General features: G+C 42.1%; 1 protein-coding gene across 2 annotated transcripts in view; it reads left to right on the forward strand.

Moving 5' to 3' along the window:
• Positions 1–20,481, forward strand: part of Fat4 (FAT atypical cadherin 4) — a 158,191-nt gene that overhangs the window by 69,276 nt on the left and 68,434 nt on the right. For both annotated transcript variants that reach the window (XM_047566294.1, XM_047566295.1), the window contains 4 exons: positions 3,089–3,220; positions 11,576–11,837; positions 13,109–13,459; positions 19,227–20,149. In XM_047566294.1, the coding sequence (XP_047422250.1) occupies positions 3,089–3,220; positions 11,576–11,837; positions 13,109–13,459; positions 19,227–20,149 (1,668 nt within the window). The remainder of the gene's footprint in view (positions 1–3,088; positions 3,221–11,575; positions 11,838–13,108; positions 13,460–19,226; positions 20,150–20,481) is intronic.

Raw genomic sequence — 20,481 nt, forward strand, 5'->3', positions numbered from 1 at the left:
CTGTAGAGGTCAGGAGAAGTAGTAATCATCCTTGTCCAGGGGTAGGCGGTTCAGAGAGTGCATTGGTTTGGGGGCAACGTTCCTGGAACCAAGAGGTCAGCAGTGTATTTTCTGGGGCTAAAATAAATGCCTGTACTTGTTCATATTTCTATTAATATATTTCACCTATTTCCTGCAAGGAATGGTGACCTGTCCAAATTTCTTCTGTATTTTTAGTGACTAACATGCTTATCATTTGACCGATTTTAAAATATCAAATGAATAAATTTTGGCACCAGTGCTCATATCATAAGCAAAGTAATTTAGATCCCAGAAAGGAATAATATGTGCATTTGTGGAAATGCATGTGTCTAGCCGCCTCATATATTTTTCAAATATTCTTTATTATATTTTCTGGACACATATAACCATGAGAGGTCTGCATTCCCATATAACTGTCTTTCTTTGTGACTGACTGATTGGTTGGTTGGCTGGCTGGATGATTCCTAAACTCTACTCTTTCTCAGACTCAGCTCTCAAGTGGGAAGATGATAGGGCTTACCACAGAGGGCTCTGTGTGTGTTCCCGTTTGTGTGTGTATACAGACGCATAACCTAAAGCAAGGTCTGATATCTGGGCAGCTGTTTGTTAAATATGGGCAGGTCCTGTGCAATTCACATACTAACCATTTATAACGAGAAATGTGTTAGACCCAATTTTATCTTGTCTAGAGTCCTGATATGCCTGATATATTTAATTAATCCCAATCTGGATTCCTATTAGTTTCAATGTACTATCTTTCCTGCACAGACATACTGATAGCATACCTACACTTCCACAACACCCACTCACATAAGTATATACTAACATATGCTGAGCCTCTCAAATAACATTCACACACACACAGACACACACACACACACACACACACACACAAGCCTACATGAGGTGGGCGTGTTGTTTTCCAAATAGAACAAGTTTTAAATTATAGATGAAAGACAACTTAGACTCTAAAAATATTATGTTGAACTTAAAATTCAGAATTGACTTATAAGCTGTTTAGATCAGTTGTATTCTTCATTTATTTTCCTCGTCTTTTAAGCATCATGCCTACATATATGAAAACTGGCACATGTGTAATGTAAATATATTTACTAAATTCTGAAGAATACTAACAGGTTTATTCTTGGGTGATCATCAGATTGGATCTTTTGAAATATACAAATATGGATGTGTGTGTATTTTAAAGCTCTTTCTTGATGAAGGCTTGGGAAACGTTCATCATGTACCAGAGGTGATGGTTTGGATGGAATCTGGGTAGTGAATTCTTTTCCTTGGAGCCTTTCCCTGGTTCTGAGGAGCTCCTGGGCCTGTCCTGCCCTGTGGTTCTGAGGAGCTCCTGGGCCTGTCCTGCCCTGTGGTTCTGAGGAGCTCCTGGGCCTGTCCTGCCCTGTGGTTCTGAGGAGCTCCTGGGCCTGTCCAGCCACCTGATTCTGAGGAGCTCCTGGGCCTGTCCTGTCTCCTGGTTCTATGGAGCTCCTGGTCCGGTCCTGTCTCCTGGTTTTATGGAGCTCCTGGTCCTGTCCTGCCAGGAGTTTGACTTTTCATGGAGCATTTCCCTCTCTGCCAGGGACTGTGCTGAGCACGGCTTCCGCCCTTCATTTTCAGTCTTCCTAAAATGTTTGGAGACTTGTGTCGTCACCCTGACTTAAGACAAGGGACTGGGCTATGAGAAATTCAATGTTCACACACCTAGTAAGCAGCAGAACCCAATCTGAACACGGCCTGTCCATTCTAAGCCCTGAGGGTGTCAGTGGCAGGTGTGGTCACCGTGGGTCCTTCTCGAGGACATGCGTGTAGCAAGGCTGCTGCCAGCTGGAAAGAGGCATGGCCCTGGATGCAAACGGGCCCCTGCTGTGATCCTAGGCCAGGATCTAACCCTCCCCCAGGAGGCGGGGTTGGAGGGACAGGGATTATTTACACTTAGGCACCTAGTGGCTGGGTTTTCTCTTTGGGCTCTTGCTCATCTTGTCTCCCTTGTCTTTCTTTCCCTCTCCTTTCTACTCAGATTGCAATGACAGTTCTACCCATCATCCCTTCCCCTTCTACCATGCTCCATCCCCCTTGGAATGATATCCAGAATTCCTGTGCTCTCCCCTTTTCCATCCCCCTCCCTACACCTGTACCTGATGGAGCTTTCCCCGCCCAGCTGTAAGGACAGCAGTTCATCCTGGTTCCGACCTTGCTACTTGGGTGGACGACTCTCTTCCATGACTCAGTTCTGTGATCCAACTGGGGAAGCTTTCCCTTTATTACAAAAATGATTGGACTTGGACTACAAGGGGACTACAAGGGAAAGGCTTTGCCTTTCTTATCAAAACATCAGTTTTTAGCACCTAGCTCAGAAGAGAAAACACATGGTTTGAAGTTATTATTTAGACTTCATGAATCCTTTCTTTAAACATTTTTCTAGTGTAGAGAAACAAATAACTCTGGCCAGGATCTTTCAAACAGGGCTGTCAATCTTTGCAACCTATGCCAACAGCTTTGGGAGGCATGATTGCTTGGTTTTAATCACCAAGAGGAAGTGCTGATAGGGGCAGAGATGAAGAGATATGTGTATTTCTCTTACCCCAAAAGCTTAGGGTTGACTTTAAAGGGGAAAATTTTAAGTGTTTCTTAAAACAACACGTGAAGGTCTTCTTTCACCCTTGACGTCAGTTGCTAATATATAAATGTTTCAGGAAGAAAATTTCCACCACCTCATCTGTGTCAGGCAGGATTAATGGTTGAATGACAGATGGTCCCAAGACTTAATAATTCTTCACTGGGGATTAAAATGACATTTGATCAGCAGGCCTTCTCTAGTATAAGCTTCATGGTGATGATGTAAAATTAATTGCTACCAACAGGTCAAATGATCTTGCTTGACTGTGTTTTCTATAAATATTTCACAACTTTCCCTAGGGACCTGTTTTGCTGTTGGGATGTTGAACACAGTTTCTGGTTCATGCTGGTGGCCTGGTGGTATAGATTCTTGGTGTGTGTTTTAACTGTTACCTTGTAGACACACCGAACCCTCATGCATTGTTTCTCTCTCTCTTTGCAGGTAGAAATAACACTTCAGGACATCAATGACAATCCACCACTATTTCCAACGGACATGCTGGATCTCACCGTGGAGGAGAATATCGGAGATGGCTCCAAGATCATGCAGCTAACAGCCATGGATGCTGACGAGGTAGCTCAGAGCAAGCCTCTGAATTTTGCAATTTAGAATTGCAGTAATTTATCAAATTCCAAGTACATATTGACGGCTCAACTACATCTTAATTAAGGTTTTGCATTGGGTACTCCTTCCCCAAGAACATTGGTTAGATAATATTTGAAATGCGAAATAAGAATGTCAAGCTGGAAACTATCAGGAGGTGATTTTCCTTTGATCAGCACTTCACAATGTAGTTAATTGCTGGTTGCATTTGAGATCTCTTAGCTAGATTATTTTGCTGCTCAAAAAAAAATGAAAGGATCTAAAAATAGTCTTCATTTTTATGCCTCTGTCATTCAAATTTACTGATAGCAGCTGAAGATTGATCTTTATTTTATTTGTAATTGCAAAAGGCAAAAAATTTAGCTCACAAACTTTTAAGGATCCTTCCAGGTCTGTTTCGTTTTCACATATGTGTATGTAATTTAAAGCAAATTATATAATATGTAGTTTGGATATTATCCAAACAAGCTAACGACTTTTTAAATTCTTTGATGAACAGAAATTTGATGCCCAGTGGTGAGTGAGTGTGAAACTTAGGGGCACAATTTAGATGATTATCTTCTAAACATTTTTCATTTAGTCATGCAATCAGCATACTCCAAATGGCCTGGGAACTTACATACTTTGTAATTTCACTTTTTTTTTCCCCCACAACGTAAATGCATTAGCTGGTTTTCTCTTTTGCTGGGAAAAGGGTTTCCCTAATCTCCAGTGGAGTACAGTGGGATACCTTTCCCAGCACCAGGAGAACCTTCCTGTCTCCCCAGCCATGCCTGCCACAGAGCTGAGCTCCTGCCTGCCCGCCTGCTATAAGCTCCCAAGGGCCTGGCAGTTTGACGTTCAGCCTGAGTCTGCTCTTCATAAATTTATTTCTTAAAAGGGTGAATAAATTACAGACTCGTGTTAATAGCTAATACAGATACAAAATGTCTTAGTTGTTTATAAATTTCACCAAAATCTAAATAGTAAAAGGGAAGAATTTGAATAAAGCACAGACATTTAGATAATGATACTTCTCCATTAGGAAGGATTGTGTTTACTACCCACTACTCAGTTGTATAGAGAAAAGTTCACCCTTCCTCCAAATTCTGCTATCATTGAAAGAGTTATATTACTGAACATTTTATTATTAGTGTATGTGTAATATCATTGCTGTAATTTAGCAAATACATTTTCTAAAAACTATCATTGATAAAATATATTTGGATATAGAAATTCATAAAATGTCATTAACTCTAATTTAAAAATAGCAATAAGAATAACAATAACAATAACAAAGCTAATATAATTGACATTAAGACAATCCGTGTGGAATAGTTGTAATTATAATGATCATTTCATTGGTTATACTAGCTACTTGCAGTAGAATTAGCAAATAAAACTCATTTATTCTAATCACTTCAGAAAAATAAAGTAGTAATCCAGTTATTTTTAATAAGGATTTTAGAGAGATGCTATTTACTCCATAAAATACTATAATTAGAGTGGGATTATTCAACACAATTTATAGTGAGTTACAAAGGAAATTGTAATTTGTAAATTCAGTTGTTTTAATCATCACGCTGCTCTCTCAACTTAGGAGAGGGAATATTCAGCCTTTCTAACACCAGTCTCTTAGCTGTTATATTTTTCTTTCTTTCCCTCTTTTTTCCTTTCAAGAGAACAAATCAGTGGTACTAGGAGCTCGGTACTGGGTGTGCTCATTTTCCTGCCTGTGGCGTGATTTCCTGTGTGTGAGAGCAGGCGTGCACGCTTACGCTGTCTTCAAGTGTGTCTCTTAAGCTATGTTTAGATTTAGGGTAAGACTTGAGGAAGTGGGACAGTTTTAGGCCTCCATATAAACAGGAGCCAACGCTGGTTTTAGTTCATTTCATTTTATTTCTATTGAGAGTTGTTTAAAAAAGCCTCCGCCTCCAGGCAGGTGTCTTCACAAGACACCCTAGGTTGGAAGACTCCCGATGCAAAGGCATGAACCCAGGACATGCCAGTCCACACTGCAAGTGAGCCGGGTGAGGTAAGAGACAGAAAAGTGTAAGGCTGTTAGGTAGGAATGGCCAGGGGCATGCTAGGAGCTCCTCTGCAGCTCGGGGAGAAGAGGGAGTGCAGAGAAGGTGTGAGGTGGGACACCCCGAGGGCCTGCAGATCAGTGATGCCTTCTAACTGGATCTTTGTGTGTGTGAGTGTGTGCATGAGTCTGCACCTGCGTATGCATAAACACGAGTGTGCATGCGTACATGACTGTGTATGGGTACGTGTGTGTGTGTGTGAGCATGTGCATGCGTCTGTACTTGCATATGCATAAACATGATTGCGTGAGTACATGACTGTGTGTATGGGTACGTGCATGTGTGTGTGAGTGTGTGCATGCGTCTGAACCTGCATAAGAATGCGTGTGAGTGCGTTTGAGTACATGACTGTGTATGGGTACGTGTACATGTGTGTGCATGTGACTGTACCTGCTTAAGCATGAGCGTGAGTGTGTATGAGCACGTGACCGTGTGCATGGTACGTGTACCTGTGTGTGAGTATGTGCATGTACCTGTGTAGGCATGAGTGTGAGTGTGCATGTGTACATGACTGTGCATGGGTGCTTGCACATGTGTGTGCATGTGAGTGTGTAGAAAGCAAGGAGAGGATGGAAGGGAACGAGTTAATACTCCTGAAACTTTAAGGGAAGGAGGGACATTTTTGTAATATTAGGGCCATTCTTTTTTTAAGAAGCTCATTAGGCTGCTTTCCTCCTTGAATATGTTTTCCCTTGGATTTTTAATGGCGTTTTGACAAGTACTGAGTATTCTGACTTCTGACACGAGGCACTGAAGGTTCTTTGGCTGTGTGCCAAACAGCATGGGTACCTAGCTTGCTGTGGGTTCCGACATGTTGCCTTTTCCTTTTTTCCAGTTATCGAAAATAAACTAATATTAATGCTTTTAGACAGACATTAATTTTATTTTCTATTCTCTTCCCAGCTCCTTATCTCTCAGTTGAATGTAGGGAAAAAAAAGTGTTTTGAAATGTTTTCCCTCTTCCCCAATCATGGTGTGTTTTCTTTCTTCACCTCCTTGGAACAGGACTGAATAGGAAATGAAAGGGGTTTTGTTTAATTGGTGGCTGGTGTTAAATTGTCACATAACTATCCCAGGTATTGATTTAGAACGTTTAGTGGAATTCTTTACAACACTAAGATTACAGAGGTCATCCGCAGATTATGAGTCTATGTTTTTTTGTCATCTGTATACTTTTCCTTAATTGCTTAACCTACCAGGTGAGTGTTAATAATTAGAGAGACTTGCAGGGCACTGGAGAAAGGGTAAAGGGTATACCTGGGTAAAGGAATCCCAATTTGAGAAAGCAACATGTATATGTTGACCTTCAATTAAGTACATTTGAAATGTGTGGGACCAAGATACACATGTTTCCAAGCACATGACTCCATCAGTCTGTTTTCCTTTTATAAACAGAATTATTACACCCATCATGGGCCAGGATGCTCAAACTTGGTCTCTTGGTACCGCACTTGTTTTTCGAAACACTAGTTAAGGTTGTAAACTGCATGTGGAATTTAGAGCTATTTACCTTTAGAATTCCTTCCATGTGCTTTTGTCTCTGTGGTTTCTGGGGAGAGTAGAGTATTTTTAAACATTTTTATTTCCACTGCATTGCAGCTGAAACATGATATTTGCTTCTTGTGTTGCTGATACGGCATATTTTGGATATTAAAAAAAAATAGGACTTTCAAAAGACCTAATGAAATCATTACTCTTGGCTAGACACTTTCAGACATGCGCTGGTACTGTTACTTCACCAAGTCAGCTGGTTTTGAATATGAAAAGACTGTTTTAATCAGCATCGCCTGATCTTTGCTTTTATTTCAGAAGACTTGTTACAACTTTAAGAATATCATTTATTATTTAGTCATTTTGTACTTGGGGCATTTCTAAATATCAAGCCATTTGTAGAATAGCTTTAAATGTGGTTCTTTTTTTGCTTTCCCCTAAATTTCAAGCGTGTATGAATTCAGTGGGTCAGAATGCGTGGCTGGTCCCATACCTGCCCCGCTTTACTGCGGAAGTGGAATTCCTTGACACATGGAACAATGGGTACAGAACATGTCCAATTGTCAGTCTCCATTGCTTACCCAGTGTTTTTGTTGAACCATGAAGTTACAATAAATATGTTATGTACTCACATACACCTGAACATACGAGATTAATGTGGGTAATGTGAAACTCAGCTGCTCCTTGATTAAATTAAAACGGGCTTTGAGGCATTCACTTTATTAAATTTTAAGACCAGTTTCAGGAATGCGGCACAAAAAGATCGCAAATGCCACTGAACACAAACTTTGAAAGGAGGACTATTTTGCCTGAGGCTGGTAGGAATCCTCCTCTTACGTGCTGGACCATGAAGGCTAAGACATGGAGTCTGAGAGACCAGTGATTGGAGGCCATGGAGGCTGCAGCCTTCCAGCCATCACCTTTACAATCCTGCGCAACACAGTTTGAGTTCTTCCTAAAATTTTCTTGAAAGTTCTTAATCTGAATACTTAATAAATAAATTTCTGAATGTTATCAATAGCAAAAGATACAATTTTAGGTAACTCTTTAAATAAAAAGGTAGCTTTGAAGTCAACCCCACCAACAATAGTTACTCAGGGTCAAAATCAATAATTACACATAAGAAGATGTCAGAAACCATATTTTCTCCAGAATATGCAGCTACTCCAATTATATTTTGATTTAACTTGTTCATTTGCAGTAGTCTAAGTCATCAAATGTTTCTCTTTAAAAAACAAACAAAAACCCCAGTATTTTCTGGCACTTAATATTTATCAAGGATTGTTCTGAGTTTTTTTGTTTTTTTGTTTTTTTTTTAAACAGGTACTAATTTACTCTTGATAGCAACCCCATTAGGCAGGTACTAGTACCTCACAAATGTACAAAAGGAAACACAGGCCTGGAGAAATTCAGTATGTGCCCAGCGCCAGGCGCTTGTCAGTAGAGGAACAGACTCAACTCCCAACGGGAGGCCCCAGGGCATGCCGCTCAACCCAAGCAGTCTGCGCTTAACTCAGCGTTTCTATTACAATATACATAGTTCTCAATATCTAAGTAGAACTACAACTTCAACAATAAAGAAATGTATTTAGAAATAGATGTGAAAATACTATGGCATTAGTGTCCCCCCATTCCAAATCTGCCTGGTTCCTTAATTCTCCATGATGTCTTTGGTTTTGGATCTGCTAAAGCCCACGCTTCCTGGAGTAATTCCCCTCGCCTCTGTGGTGGGGGATCTGCACCCCACCTGGGCATCCACACCTTGCTGTACCATCCCGCCCCACCCCTCCCCCTCCTACCCTGCTCTCCTCCTCTGCCCCTCCTCCTCCTGCCCCTCCTCCTGCCCCTCCTCCTCTGCCCCTCCTCTTCCTCCTCTGCCCCTCCTCCTGCCCCTCCTCCTCTGCCCCTCCTCCTCCTGCCCCCCTCCTCTGCCCCTCCTCCTCCTCTGGCCCCCCTCCTGCCCCTCCTCCTCCTGCCCCTCCTCCTCCTGCCCCTCCTCCTCCTGCCTCCCTCCTCTGCCCCTCCTCCTGCCCCTCCTCCTGCCCCTCCTCTTCCTGCCCCCCTCTGTCCCCCTCCTGCCCCTCCTCCTCCTCTGCTCCTCCTCCTGCCCCCCTCCTCTGCCCCCCTCTGCCCCTCCTCCTCTGCCCCTCCTTCTCTGCCCCTCCTACTGCCCCCCTCCTCTGCCCCTCCTCCTCTGCCCCTCCTCCTCTGCCCCTCCTCCTGCCCCTCCTCCTCCTGCCCTGCCCCTCCCCTTCCTGACGCTCCCCTGCTCACACTGTGCAGATGCTCAGGCCTAGATGCTGTTCCTGTCTCACCTATTCTAATTCAAACTCTCATCAGTCCCTGTGGCTTCCTGTGCACCAGAGCAGATGTCATTCCTGAAATGTCTTCGAGAGTCTTCCAATTCCCACCAAAGCAATTAGAAGTTTCATTATAGCTTTTCCTTCTCTTTCACTTTTACCACTGCATAGGATGGTTAAAAAAAAAAGTAAGTGGAATGTAAATGAAAAATTTGAACTAACAGAACTGTTATGGTTATTTCTATATCTAGTCATCACTTACTCTTACTGGTTTCTCGTGCGCATTATGCTGGGTACACAGGGTTTCAGGGTCTAAATTCTAGAGCAAGACTTCTTGGGTTCAAATCCCTTTGTCTCAGTCTCTTTGTATTCAAAATGGGCACAGGGAGGGTGCTTTCATAACCTGCTTGCCTGTAGGGTTAACTTAATTAGTCCCTTGAAGTAATGTGCTCAGGGGAGTGCTTCACACCTAGTAAAAGATTAACGACTAACCTTTCCACTCCCTGGTTTGTAGTTTATAGTTTTGAGGGTCATAACTCCCGTTACAGACCTGAGAAGTGTTTCACCAACTCTGGGGAAGTGCAGACCCCACGTCTGGGGCCCAGATTCTTTTTTCTTTGGTTCTAGGGATTGAACTCAGGGTCTGGAGGCTCTTTACCACTGAGTTACACCCTCAGTCCTTTTCATTTTTTGTTTTGAGATAGGTCTCATTAAATTGCTGAGACTGGCCTCAAACTTGCCATCCTCCTCCCTCAGCCTCCTGGAATTGCAAGTTCTTGGGCTAAGTTTATGTACAGTGTCCTCTTTATTTGGCGTCTCCTCACTCTAGCACATACTATGTATCAATAGCCTTTAAAAGGTTGCCTCTAATTAAAACAAGATCAGGTTTCCTGGCCCTAGAATTCAAGTCAGTTTGGTTAAGTTTGAGATTCTCCAAATTGTATCTATAACTTGTCATTTTACCTTGACTTTGTTCTTTTGTTGCAGATAAAATATTTCCCCTCAGTGAGTCCAAGCCCCTCTCTCTCCCTCCCTCTGCTCTTCTGTTTCCACCCAGATGTTGTTCTTAGTCTCTGTTAAACACAGCTTCTTTTCCACCATGCCCAATTCTGCTCCACTCAGCATTTTATCTTTCTTTAAAAACAACTCAGAAGGGTTCCTCCCTCTGCCCTGTTCTCTGGTGCTTATGGCGAGCCCTGTCCATTGGGCACTGGCCTGTCCTTAGCCATGACAGCTGCACAGAAGGAACATGAACTGAGTCTGGAATATGTATGTTGAAATCCCCCTGAGGCTGAGCAGGTGAGCGCAGGTTAACCCGCATCTGAGAACCCAGGGTCTTGGTCTGTAAAGTGCCCCTGGGAGGTGTGAATGCTGCTCATTTCTTTCTCCGTCCATGCACTGATGGATATGCAGGTTGTTTGTGAATCTCGACAACTGTGACTCTGTTCATGAACATGGGAGTCCTGATATCTCTTTGAAATAGTAATTTTAGTTCTTCTGCATAAATTCCCCGGAGTGGGATTGTAGATCTCTCTGCGGTTGCATTTGTGATTTTGGGGGGACGCTTCCTAGTTTCGGCGGGACGCTCCTGCTGCATTCCCACAGAGCAGCAGGCTCTTGCCCTGATGACCTTTGCTTCCTGCTGTTTTCTTGGTAATGGCAACTCTGGCAGGTTTGAGGTGACATATTATTGTGGTTTTGATTTGCATTTCCCTGACCACTGGTGACCTTGAGCATCTATAAAATGTAACTCTTGGCCATTTTCACGTCTTCTTTGGAGAGGTGTTCATTTGAACCCCTGGATTGCGTGCAGTGTAAGCTGAGGGTCCAAGTCCATTCTTTTCAGGCCAGGTTTTCCCAGCACCATTTGTCCAAGACACCAGTCTTTCCCTGTCCTGTGTTCTCATCACTGTTGACAAGGGTGAGTCGATTGTTTTGCAGCCACGTTTCTGGGTTTCCCACTCTCGACCTTGGCCCCTGTGTCTGTCAAAGCCAGGACCATCTTGTCTTCATGAGCAGCTCTGCCGAGTGCTTCCAAATCCGGAAGCATGGGCCTTACCTTTGCTACTTCTCAACATTGTTTTGGCTATTTGGAGTCCTTTGTGGTTCTAGAGGAATCTGAATTTTTTTTTTTCCTATTGCTGTCCAAAAATGCCATTAGGATTTTTGCTAGGAATTGCATTGAGTCTGTGGGCTGCTTGGGCAGGAGGACATTGTGACCATCCTCAGTGTTCCAAATCATGACACGAACGTTTGTGTGTCCTCTTTGATTTCTTTCATGGACTTTGTCATTTTCAATGTGTAAATACTTCACCTCCTTAGGGAAGTTTATCTCTAGTTACAGTTTGAACATTTTAGCCTCTGACGAGCTAAAAGCCAGAGGCACGCTGTGTCACCTGCACGTCCACCCTGAGGCCTATGCTCTTCCCACTTTGCACACAGCCGCTCAGTGCCCTCTTTCTCCTTAGGGTGCGAACGCTCTCGTCACCTATGCTATCATCAGCGGGGCTGATGACAGCTTCCGCATCGACCCAGAATCCGGAGACCTGATAGCTACCAGGCGGTTGGACCGGGAGCGCCGCTCAAAATACTCCCTGCTGGTCCGTGCTGATGATGGCCTTCAGTCCTCGGACATGAGAATTAACATAACGGTCAGTGACGTGAATGACCACACGCCTCGATTCTCCAGGCCGGTGTACTCCTTTGACATCCCTGAAGACACAGCTCCTGGTAGGTGGCTGGCCCTAGGTGCATGTGGCAGGAATCACCTTTGACCCTAGTTAGGACTGGACTGCATCCGTGACTTGTCTTCACCACGTGCTTCCAGTCACACAAACATACACACTGGGTCTGGAGTCCTTTAACTCGCTTGCTTTTGTACAATCTCCAAGGGAATTGCTAGATTTTTGAGAGTGAATGAGGTTAGTCATTTGTCTGATTACTAATTACAGATATTTCTGTTTCAGAAAGTAATTATGACATGGGTGTTAATTTTTTTGGAAACCACAAAAATGACCTTTTACCACTTTAAAATGTATGTGATTGCATTTTCTTTATCCAGAAAGAGCAAAAAGATGCCCCTGAAAAACTATGATTAACAGTTCAAACAATTAGTAGCTCTGTGACCCAGGACAAATGAATTCATTTCTCTTAGCTTCAGTTTCTTCTATAAAATGGAAACAATAATTCCATTCTGGAACAGGGTAAATGTTAGTTTAGAAAGTTGGTGTGAGTTTACTAGCATGGACCTTAGGGCTTAACAGGTGCTCAATAGTTGTTGAACCTGAATCTTGAAATACAATGCTACTTTTACCTGAACCTGGCCTCTGCATATATTATGCTGTGATTCAGTCTGAATTCTTAGTGTCTGTGCTTCTGTTGTGTGTGAAGCTTCATGGCCATTGTTAGAAATTCTTAACTGAAATTAAAATTTTATTCTGATTGCTTTTGGAAGAAGTTTGGATGATAAGGTTTATGATTTAGGAATCCCACAAGGGAATCACACATGTATAGAGGCCTGCCTTCCCTTGCTGTCTACCCTTCTCTCCCCACAGTGAGTTGCTCGTGTCCATTCAACTCTCATCATGTCACCTCAGCAATGAGTGCATGAGCTGTAGCGTGCTAGCCCATCACAAGTGCTGTGTTCTTGTTCGGAGCCCCAGATTCCTGACACGAGCAATGGGCTCCATGGATATTCACCAAATTCACTGATACGGTGTTACTCTAGTAGGGTCAGGCCGAGAAGCCGTATCAGAAGTCAGACAGTCCCTCGGTACTTGACACTAACCCGAGATCCACCCTGACCAGGTCCCACACTCATTTTGTCAGTATATGGCATGTGGTTTCCGAGCCACCGTAGAAATCTGCAGAACACGGTGCGCACGAGAATTTCATGGTGGTTATCTTGTTAAAGGGTTGGACCGTGTCAACACGGTGGCATCTCTGTGCGTCTCCCCAGTGCGGCCTGTTCCCTGAACTTCAGACCCTCTTCTTCGTGGCAGGTTCCCTGGTGGCAGCCATTCTGGCGACAGATGTCGACTCTGGCGTGAATGGGGAAGTCACGTACGTTGTGAGTGAGGACGATGGAGAGGGCACGTTTTTCCTGAATCCAGTGACTGGAGTCTTTAATCTGACTCGCCTGTTAGATTACGAGGCCCAGCAGTATTACATCCTCACGGTTCGCGCCGAGGACGGCGGGGGCCAGTTTGCCACCATCCGAGTTTACTTCAACATCCTGGATGTCAACGACAACCCACCTGTCTTCAGCTTGACCTCCTACAGCACGTCACTCATGGAAAATCTGCCTCTGGGATCTACTGTCCTCGTGTTCAACGTCAGTGATGCAGATGACGGTAAGTGATTTCGAATATCTCCCAAAAGTTCCTTAAATATCACTTACATTAAATAGCTTATCTATTTCCTGTGTTCAGCTTTTGCAAAATTGCATTTTGTGAATGAAGCAGAATTGTAATTTAACTATTGAGGATCTTAAAATTAAGGACTTTATCAGTTAATTCTTATTTATAAGTTATATGACAGATTGTAGCATTTTTGAACTTTATTTTATGTATGCCTTTATTTATTTATTTTTGCCCTAAATATGTGCTGGTTTTGAAGTCCAGTAGTGAAAGAGTCACAAGCCAGCATTTGGGTGGTTTTGTTAGGTAAATAAAACATTTAGGTTCACATATATTATTTTAACTTAAAGAGGATAAAATCTGGAAACAATGAAAATAAAAGCCTTACATAAAAATACTTAAGAATGAATCACTAAGTGATGTACCTCACAATAAAAATCACTAAAGATATTTTAGAAAGTTCTCATGATTTGATTCAGAGGACAGCCTGAGATCTGTTTAACTTCTGCTGTATATTCAAATTAAGACTTTGCATTAAATATGTGTTTCTGTGTGTGTGTGTGTTACTTATATTTTTTAAAAAGAATCTGGTGAACTTTCATTTAAAAGCTGACCCCCTTGGTCTTTGTCTGAGACCTGTTTTGTAAATACAGGCATCAGATAATATAGCATTAAAGATAGCATCATACAGAGTATTAGTTTTTAGCTGAATGATTTGGAAAGTCACTTAGTATACCTTGTTTTCCTTTCTTTTGGATGCAGCCAAAGGTCTTTGGAGTGGACAGAACTAAACACACTACTTTGAAAGGAAAGTCGATCTCTATAGCCTCTTGACACAGGCGCATCAACTGTAATTTAGAGTTTCCTGGTTCTCATGTGCATGATTCATATAATCTCAGAATGCCATGTTATCTCAGCATTCATTCTGATCTATATTTAGTTCTCTTTTGGGGGTATCTAGAAATGCCACTTAGAAAGATAAGCAAAAGTCACAGTTTTTTACATGCGTTTCAATAAACAAAGCTGGAAATGCTCTCGTTAGCATTCACTGAGTGCATTTTGAAGTTTCTTCCTCTTATGCAAACATAGTTAACCCTGGACATGTGGATATTGCTAAAATGGTGGACCTCTAATAGTCATAATCCCACTATTGCTGCGTCTCTTGCACATACTAACATGAGGATGACTGTTTGGGCAGATGTGTGGTGTGCACCCATTCGTGGTCAAAGAACACTGCACTCTCTCTGGGTCCTGCATCCAGGTCTGCAGATGGACCCGGAGGAGACCTGCCTATATGGCCGTGGCTCTCCTCTGATTGGGAGGTTGCTCTCTCTGCCATCATGACCTTCAGTTTACCTGTTCCCAGAATATGAGCATTTGCAGTGCCATTTATACATCCTTCAGTTATTTGTCCCTGTGGCTGTGCTTGACTTTTCTGTGGTTAAGAATTCTCCATGTTGTATCTTTGTGATTGATTTGTTATGTGTTAGAGAGAGCTCATTCTTTCATAAAATTGTGGGCTCCTCTGGAGTAAATTATATTTACCCCCATAACTTAAAATGTTGGGTTACTGGGGAAAATAGCAAAAGAGAAAATTTCTATGTCAGAAACCTGCTGGAATGTTCCATGTATGTTTAAGCAGAGCATTGACTATGGACTCTAGGTCCCTTCTCATGGACTTTCTCCCCTTTGATTGTGTTGCATAAAAGTTGCAGGCCACATTTACCCATTGTTTTAGTTTTGAATACTTTTATCAGTGTAATTTCCTGTACCTTGACCTCAAATATAGGACAAAGTTCCTATTCTTTCTGAATTACAAGGATAATGATAAGGGTAACCTTGTTGATAAAAAATAGTGAGATTCAATAAATACTTCTTGAGATATTTCACAGGAAATACAGTTTAGGCTTATTTTTTGTGGGGGTACTGGGGTTTGATGTCCAGGGCACTTGACCACTGAGCCACATCCCCAGCCTTATTTTGTATTTTATTTAGAGACAGGGTCTTACTGAGTTGCTTATCACCTGACTTTTGCTGAGGCTGGCTTTGAACTTGTGATCCTCCTATCTCAGCCTCCCAAGCCGCTGGAATTACAGGTGTGCACCACCACACCTGGATGATATAGGCATTTTTAAATTAATAAATTAATATAAATCTCTGATCAGCAGTTTCCTGAGGAGGTCATATTGCCATATTAGATGAAGGTGAAGACATTTTAGATGAAAACAAATTCGACATTTGCTGTTACCTGTAAACTCACTCTTCCAAGAGTTTAACCTGTAACATTTTAAGTGACAGGACCATTTCATGAGAATGAGGTCCATCTTCTCTATTTTCATAAGATAGGTAATAGCTATATTAATTTCAAAGTCTGGGTGCAATAAAAAACAATGATATTAAGGAAAACTGTTGCAAAATTGTACATCATGAAAAGCCTCTGGTTTTGATGAATATTTTATTATTGTGTAAACCATCCATATTTTAGATTATCAGAAGTCATATGAGAATGTGCGGATAATGAAGTCATTTTTGCTGAACAGTCGTTCCTCGAATGCTGGGTGCGTGATGCAGGCCCTCTGAATAACAGATGGGCTCCAGGTTCCTGTGCCCTGGTGGCACTGTGGGGGCTGCTGCGTGGACCTGATGTCATCTGACTCACTTCCACGTGCCGCCGCCGTGGACCGCTAACAAGCATCAGTTCTTTGAGAATAAAGCCAGATGTTTTATCACAGAGCTACATGTATCTAGTTCTTCGATGTATTTAATCATTTAATTCCTAAGTGTCTATATTCCTATATGTTTTGTGCTCTGAGCCTTAGAACTAAATTCTTCACTGGAATGCAAATATCTAGGTTTCCCTTTATAAACACACACACACACACACACACACACACACACACACACACCAATAAATCTGCCAGGAAGAATCATAGAACTAAATGACTTTCAGAAAATTGAACACAAATGGTTTGAAATGATGTGGACTGTTTTAGTTTAAAGATCTGCTGGGCTACAAAAGCCCACTAAATTCAAGTTTCAACACTTATGGAGAGAATTTAAAAATCTAAAAATAATAGATTTACTTTTTCATGATTCAGATGTTTGATGCAAAGAGCAGAGGGAGAAATAATCCCAGCCTTCTGTATTTCCGTGTCCTGCAACTGTTGAGGGAGAATTTTCTATTTTAGTGTGTCCGTATGCATTTTCTAGTTTCGGAGCATGTTCCTGGAGTCAGGAATGAAATGTTTCCCTCTTTACAGGAAAGTGAATGTAGACAGTTTCTATGGCCGGTAATTCAGCAGTTGGGTTTCAGTTCTTGAGATAAGAACTGTTACTCAGTTTTGCAGTATTTTTTGCAAAAATAGCTGTGTTTTTGTTTTCTCAGAGATAATAGCTGCTCTCTTTGGTCATTTCTGTGTTGTTAGTTGATGTGTTTGTCATAATTAGTTGACTGGAGGATCACATTTTTCTTTTTCATGACTGGAGGCCTCTCAGACCTGGGTCTTCTCCGACTCACCCACCCACCAGCTTTTCCCCATATGAAAGGGCCTGTTCCTGTTTATGACAAGGCTATAAAGTCCTAGCACTGTGTTCTGTTTTTGCCTCTGTAATTTGGTTGTTTACCTAAGGAAGGAGCATGCCTGGTGGCCCTAGGCGCTTAGAGCCTCCCTCCATTAGCTCATATTTCAGTGGATTTATGGAGCCCTCTCAGGCTTCACAACCATGTGAAATTTCGTCCGTCTTCCTCATTTCTTTTTAACCTTGGTGCGGAAGATTTCACAGATCTTCATGTAACAATTTTACTCGTTTGTAGTGTTGTTTTTATTCAGGTTTTCGCATAGCTATGTTTCTCAGTAATGACTGTATCTGCCTTGGGGTTTTAAAGGAAGAAGGAAGACTTCAACATTTGCTGCTGAAAACTGTCATGGGGATTGCAAAGAGATGTCCTCAGAAAGAAGAAAAATCAGTTGCTATATATACACGACTTCCCCTCCACATAACATAGTCAAGGATAAAGTGTTCCCCCAACATGGATGTGCGTTTTTGTCTCCAAACCTGTGGAGTTGTAAGAGGAGGAGGTGAAGTAGGCTGTTGACCTTTCTCTATCCTGATCTTAAATTCTTTTTGTCCCCTGCTGGTGAATTGACCTGTGAACCCCATTAGCATTATTTATTCATATTTCCCAGATCTACAAGCTCCTAAGTATTCTGAACTTTATAACCTCAGCTTTGTGCTTTTCGGAATAGGCTTAAACTGTGAAGATTAAATACTGCAACCCATAATGAGAGGAGAAACTACCTTCTCAAAGATTTGCACCACAATTGTTCACCCTGAAGTTTGGGGTCAATGAATCAGTTCTTGAAAGTTATGTTCACAATTTTTTTTTTTTTTTCTGCATCAGCACATAGACAAAGGACATTAGAGACCCTCAAATGTCAGGAAAAGAGTAATATGGCATTATTGAAAGAACAGGCGCTACGCATGCTGGGAGAGAGAATTCCATTACTCAGGTAGTTGCCTCTGTGAGGAGCCTGTTGAGATCAGGAGGGGTAAAAGCTAAACAAATAGTCCTAGGATCCCGAGAAAGAGCATGTTTAGAAAAAGAACAAGAGTGATTCAGTTATTCTTGGACACTTGGCAAGAGTGGACATGATTTCTGAAAGGTGGAGCTCAGAAACCTCAATATTTGAAATTGACTTGTGAAGTATAGATGCTATTTGTAAGCAATTTGTGTTAATCGATCAATTGTCCTTAGCCCCGGAGTATGAAGTCTTTACAAAGGATGGATCATCCTGTGCATCAATTCATTATCATCACATATCCTGAAATATTCCTGACATTTTAAGGGTAAAATATAAAAATGCCCATGCCCTTGTGTGCTACTATTCTGAGGCAGAAAATCTGACTTTCTCTCTGTTTCCCCTGCTTATCTGCTGCTTACTTTCTGCTATTTAGTGTTAAAAAAAAATAGGCTGGTGTATTTTCTGCATCGTCTTTGCTATCAGGATCTCTGCAATCATGTTCTGAAATAAGAATTTAGGTATTTTTAAAGTTAAAACATACACATATTCCTTGGAATAAAAGATATTATCTAAATATGGCCCAATAATAGCATGAGCATTATACTTGAAGAATTCAGTGCATAATTTTACTGCTAACAATTCCTTTAAAGAATACTTTTAAATATATATAATAAAATTTGAGAGACAGCTATTTTCTCAAAGGCCATTACTTGGCCAGATGCTTAATAGGAATTAAAAAGTATTTATTGGTTTTGACAAGAAATGTAAAAGTAGACTTAAAGCATCCATGACTAATGCCATACATCAGAACATTTTATTACTCTTCTCTGAAGATTGATGTCAGCTTCAATAAATTACTGAAGTTATAAACTTTTGAGTAATAATACAGATTGTGGCACTGTTAGCATTGGACCCTGGGGAATTATGTGATAAAAACAAGGAAATGTATAGAAAAATATCAGCTCTCTGGAATGTTTTCCTCCTCTTACTTTTGTAATTTAACATTTCAACATTGTAGTAAAGAGCATGCGGAATATGGATCATTTGTCCACCAGATTGTAAACATCTTTTCAGATCAAAAGTTAACAGGAAGGGAGTGATGTGTATGAATTATTTACTAAAAAACAATTGAGCCACAGCTAAATCATTCATCCAGTGGGTTCCAGCATTGCACGATCAGCAAGCAGAGACGATCTGCAGGCGGCACACATTAAGCTTTGTTTTCCCTTTCATTTCAGGTGTCAACTCGCAGTTAGCTTACAGCATTGCTTCAGGTGATAGCCTCGGGCAGTTCACAGTTGACGAGAAGGGTGTGCTCAAAGTCCTGAAGGCGCTGGACCGAGAAAGTCAGTCCTTCTACAACCTGGTTGTGCAGGTGCATGACCTGCCGCAGCCTCCGGCCTCCAGGTTCACAAGCACGGCGCAAGTCTCCCTCATTTTGTTGGATGTAAATGATAACCCACCAGCATTTCTTTCCCCTAAGTTGACATACATTCCAGAAAACACGCCTATTGATACTGTCGTTTTCAAAGCTCAAGCCACCGATCCAGACAGTGGTCCCAACAGCTACATAGAGTACACCCTGCTGAACCCTCTGGGCAACAAGTTCAGCATAGGGACCATCGACGGGGAAGTGAGGCTCACGGGAGAACTGGACAGAGAAGAGGTTTCTAATTACACTCTGACAGTGGTGGCCACGGACAAAGGCCAGCCTCCTCTCTCTTCATCTGCAGAGGTGGTAGTTATGGTCCTGGACATCAACGATAACAACCCTGTTTTTGCACAGTCTCTGTATAAAGTGGAGATTCACGAGGACACACTCACGGGAACAGATATAGTGCAGGTCTTTGCTGCAGACGGAGATGAAGGCACCAATGGACAGGTTCGCTATGGCATCGTGGACGGCAATGCCAATCAGGAATTTAGGATCGATTCTGTCACAGGTGCCATCACTGTGGCTAAGCCTTTGGATAGAGAGAAGACCCCTATGTACCTTCTAACTGTTCAGGCTACGGATCGGGGAAGCACCCCCAGGACAGATTCCTCCACCGTCAGCATTGTTTTACTGGACATTAATGACTTTGTTCCTGTATTTGAGCTGTCTCCGTATTCTGTAAATGTCCCTGAGAATTTGGGGACACTGCCCAGAACAGTTCTCCAGGTGAGTATATTCAAGCATGAGGAAGAACGTGTTCACTCTGAGGCATGCAATTGGAAAGCCCAGTCTGGACATGTTCCTGCTCTCATTCTCTCTCGTTCTGGTCCAGAAATGCTGAGTAGCAGGTAGAGCAAATCTGGAAAAGGAAAGCTTCCGTGCATCGGAAGGACTAGGTTTAATGAATACCCTCTTTGTTTCCCATACTGACCTATTGCACTGGGGCTGTACTCTTCTGTGTACATTCATGCTGCTCACATTTATATATTGGCGTTGCTGTGAATTTTTTTTCACATGACAGTAGCACCTGCACACGGTGACAAAGTAAAATGATATCA

This window comes from Sciurus carolinensis, chromosome 10 (genome assembly GCF_902686445.1).
Source record: "Sciurus carolinensis chromosome 10, mSciCar1.2, whole genome shotgun sequence".
Classification (NCBI taxonomy): Eukaryota; Metazoa; Chordata; class Mammalia; order Rodentia; family Sciuridae; genus Sciurus; species Sciurus carolinensis.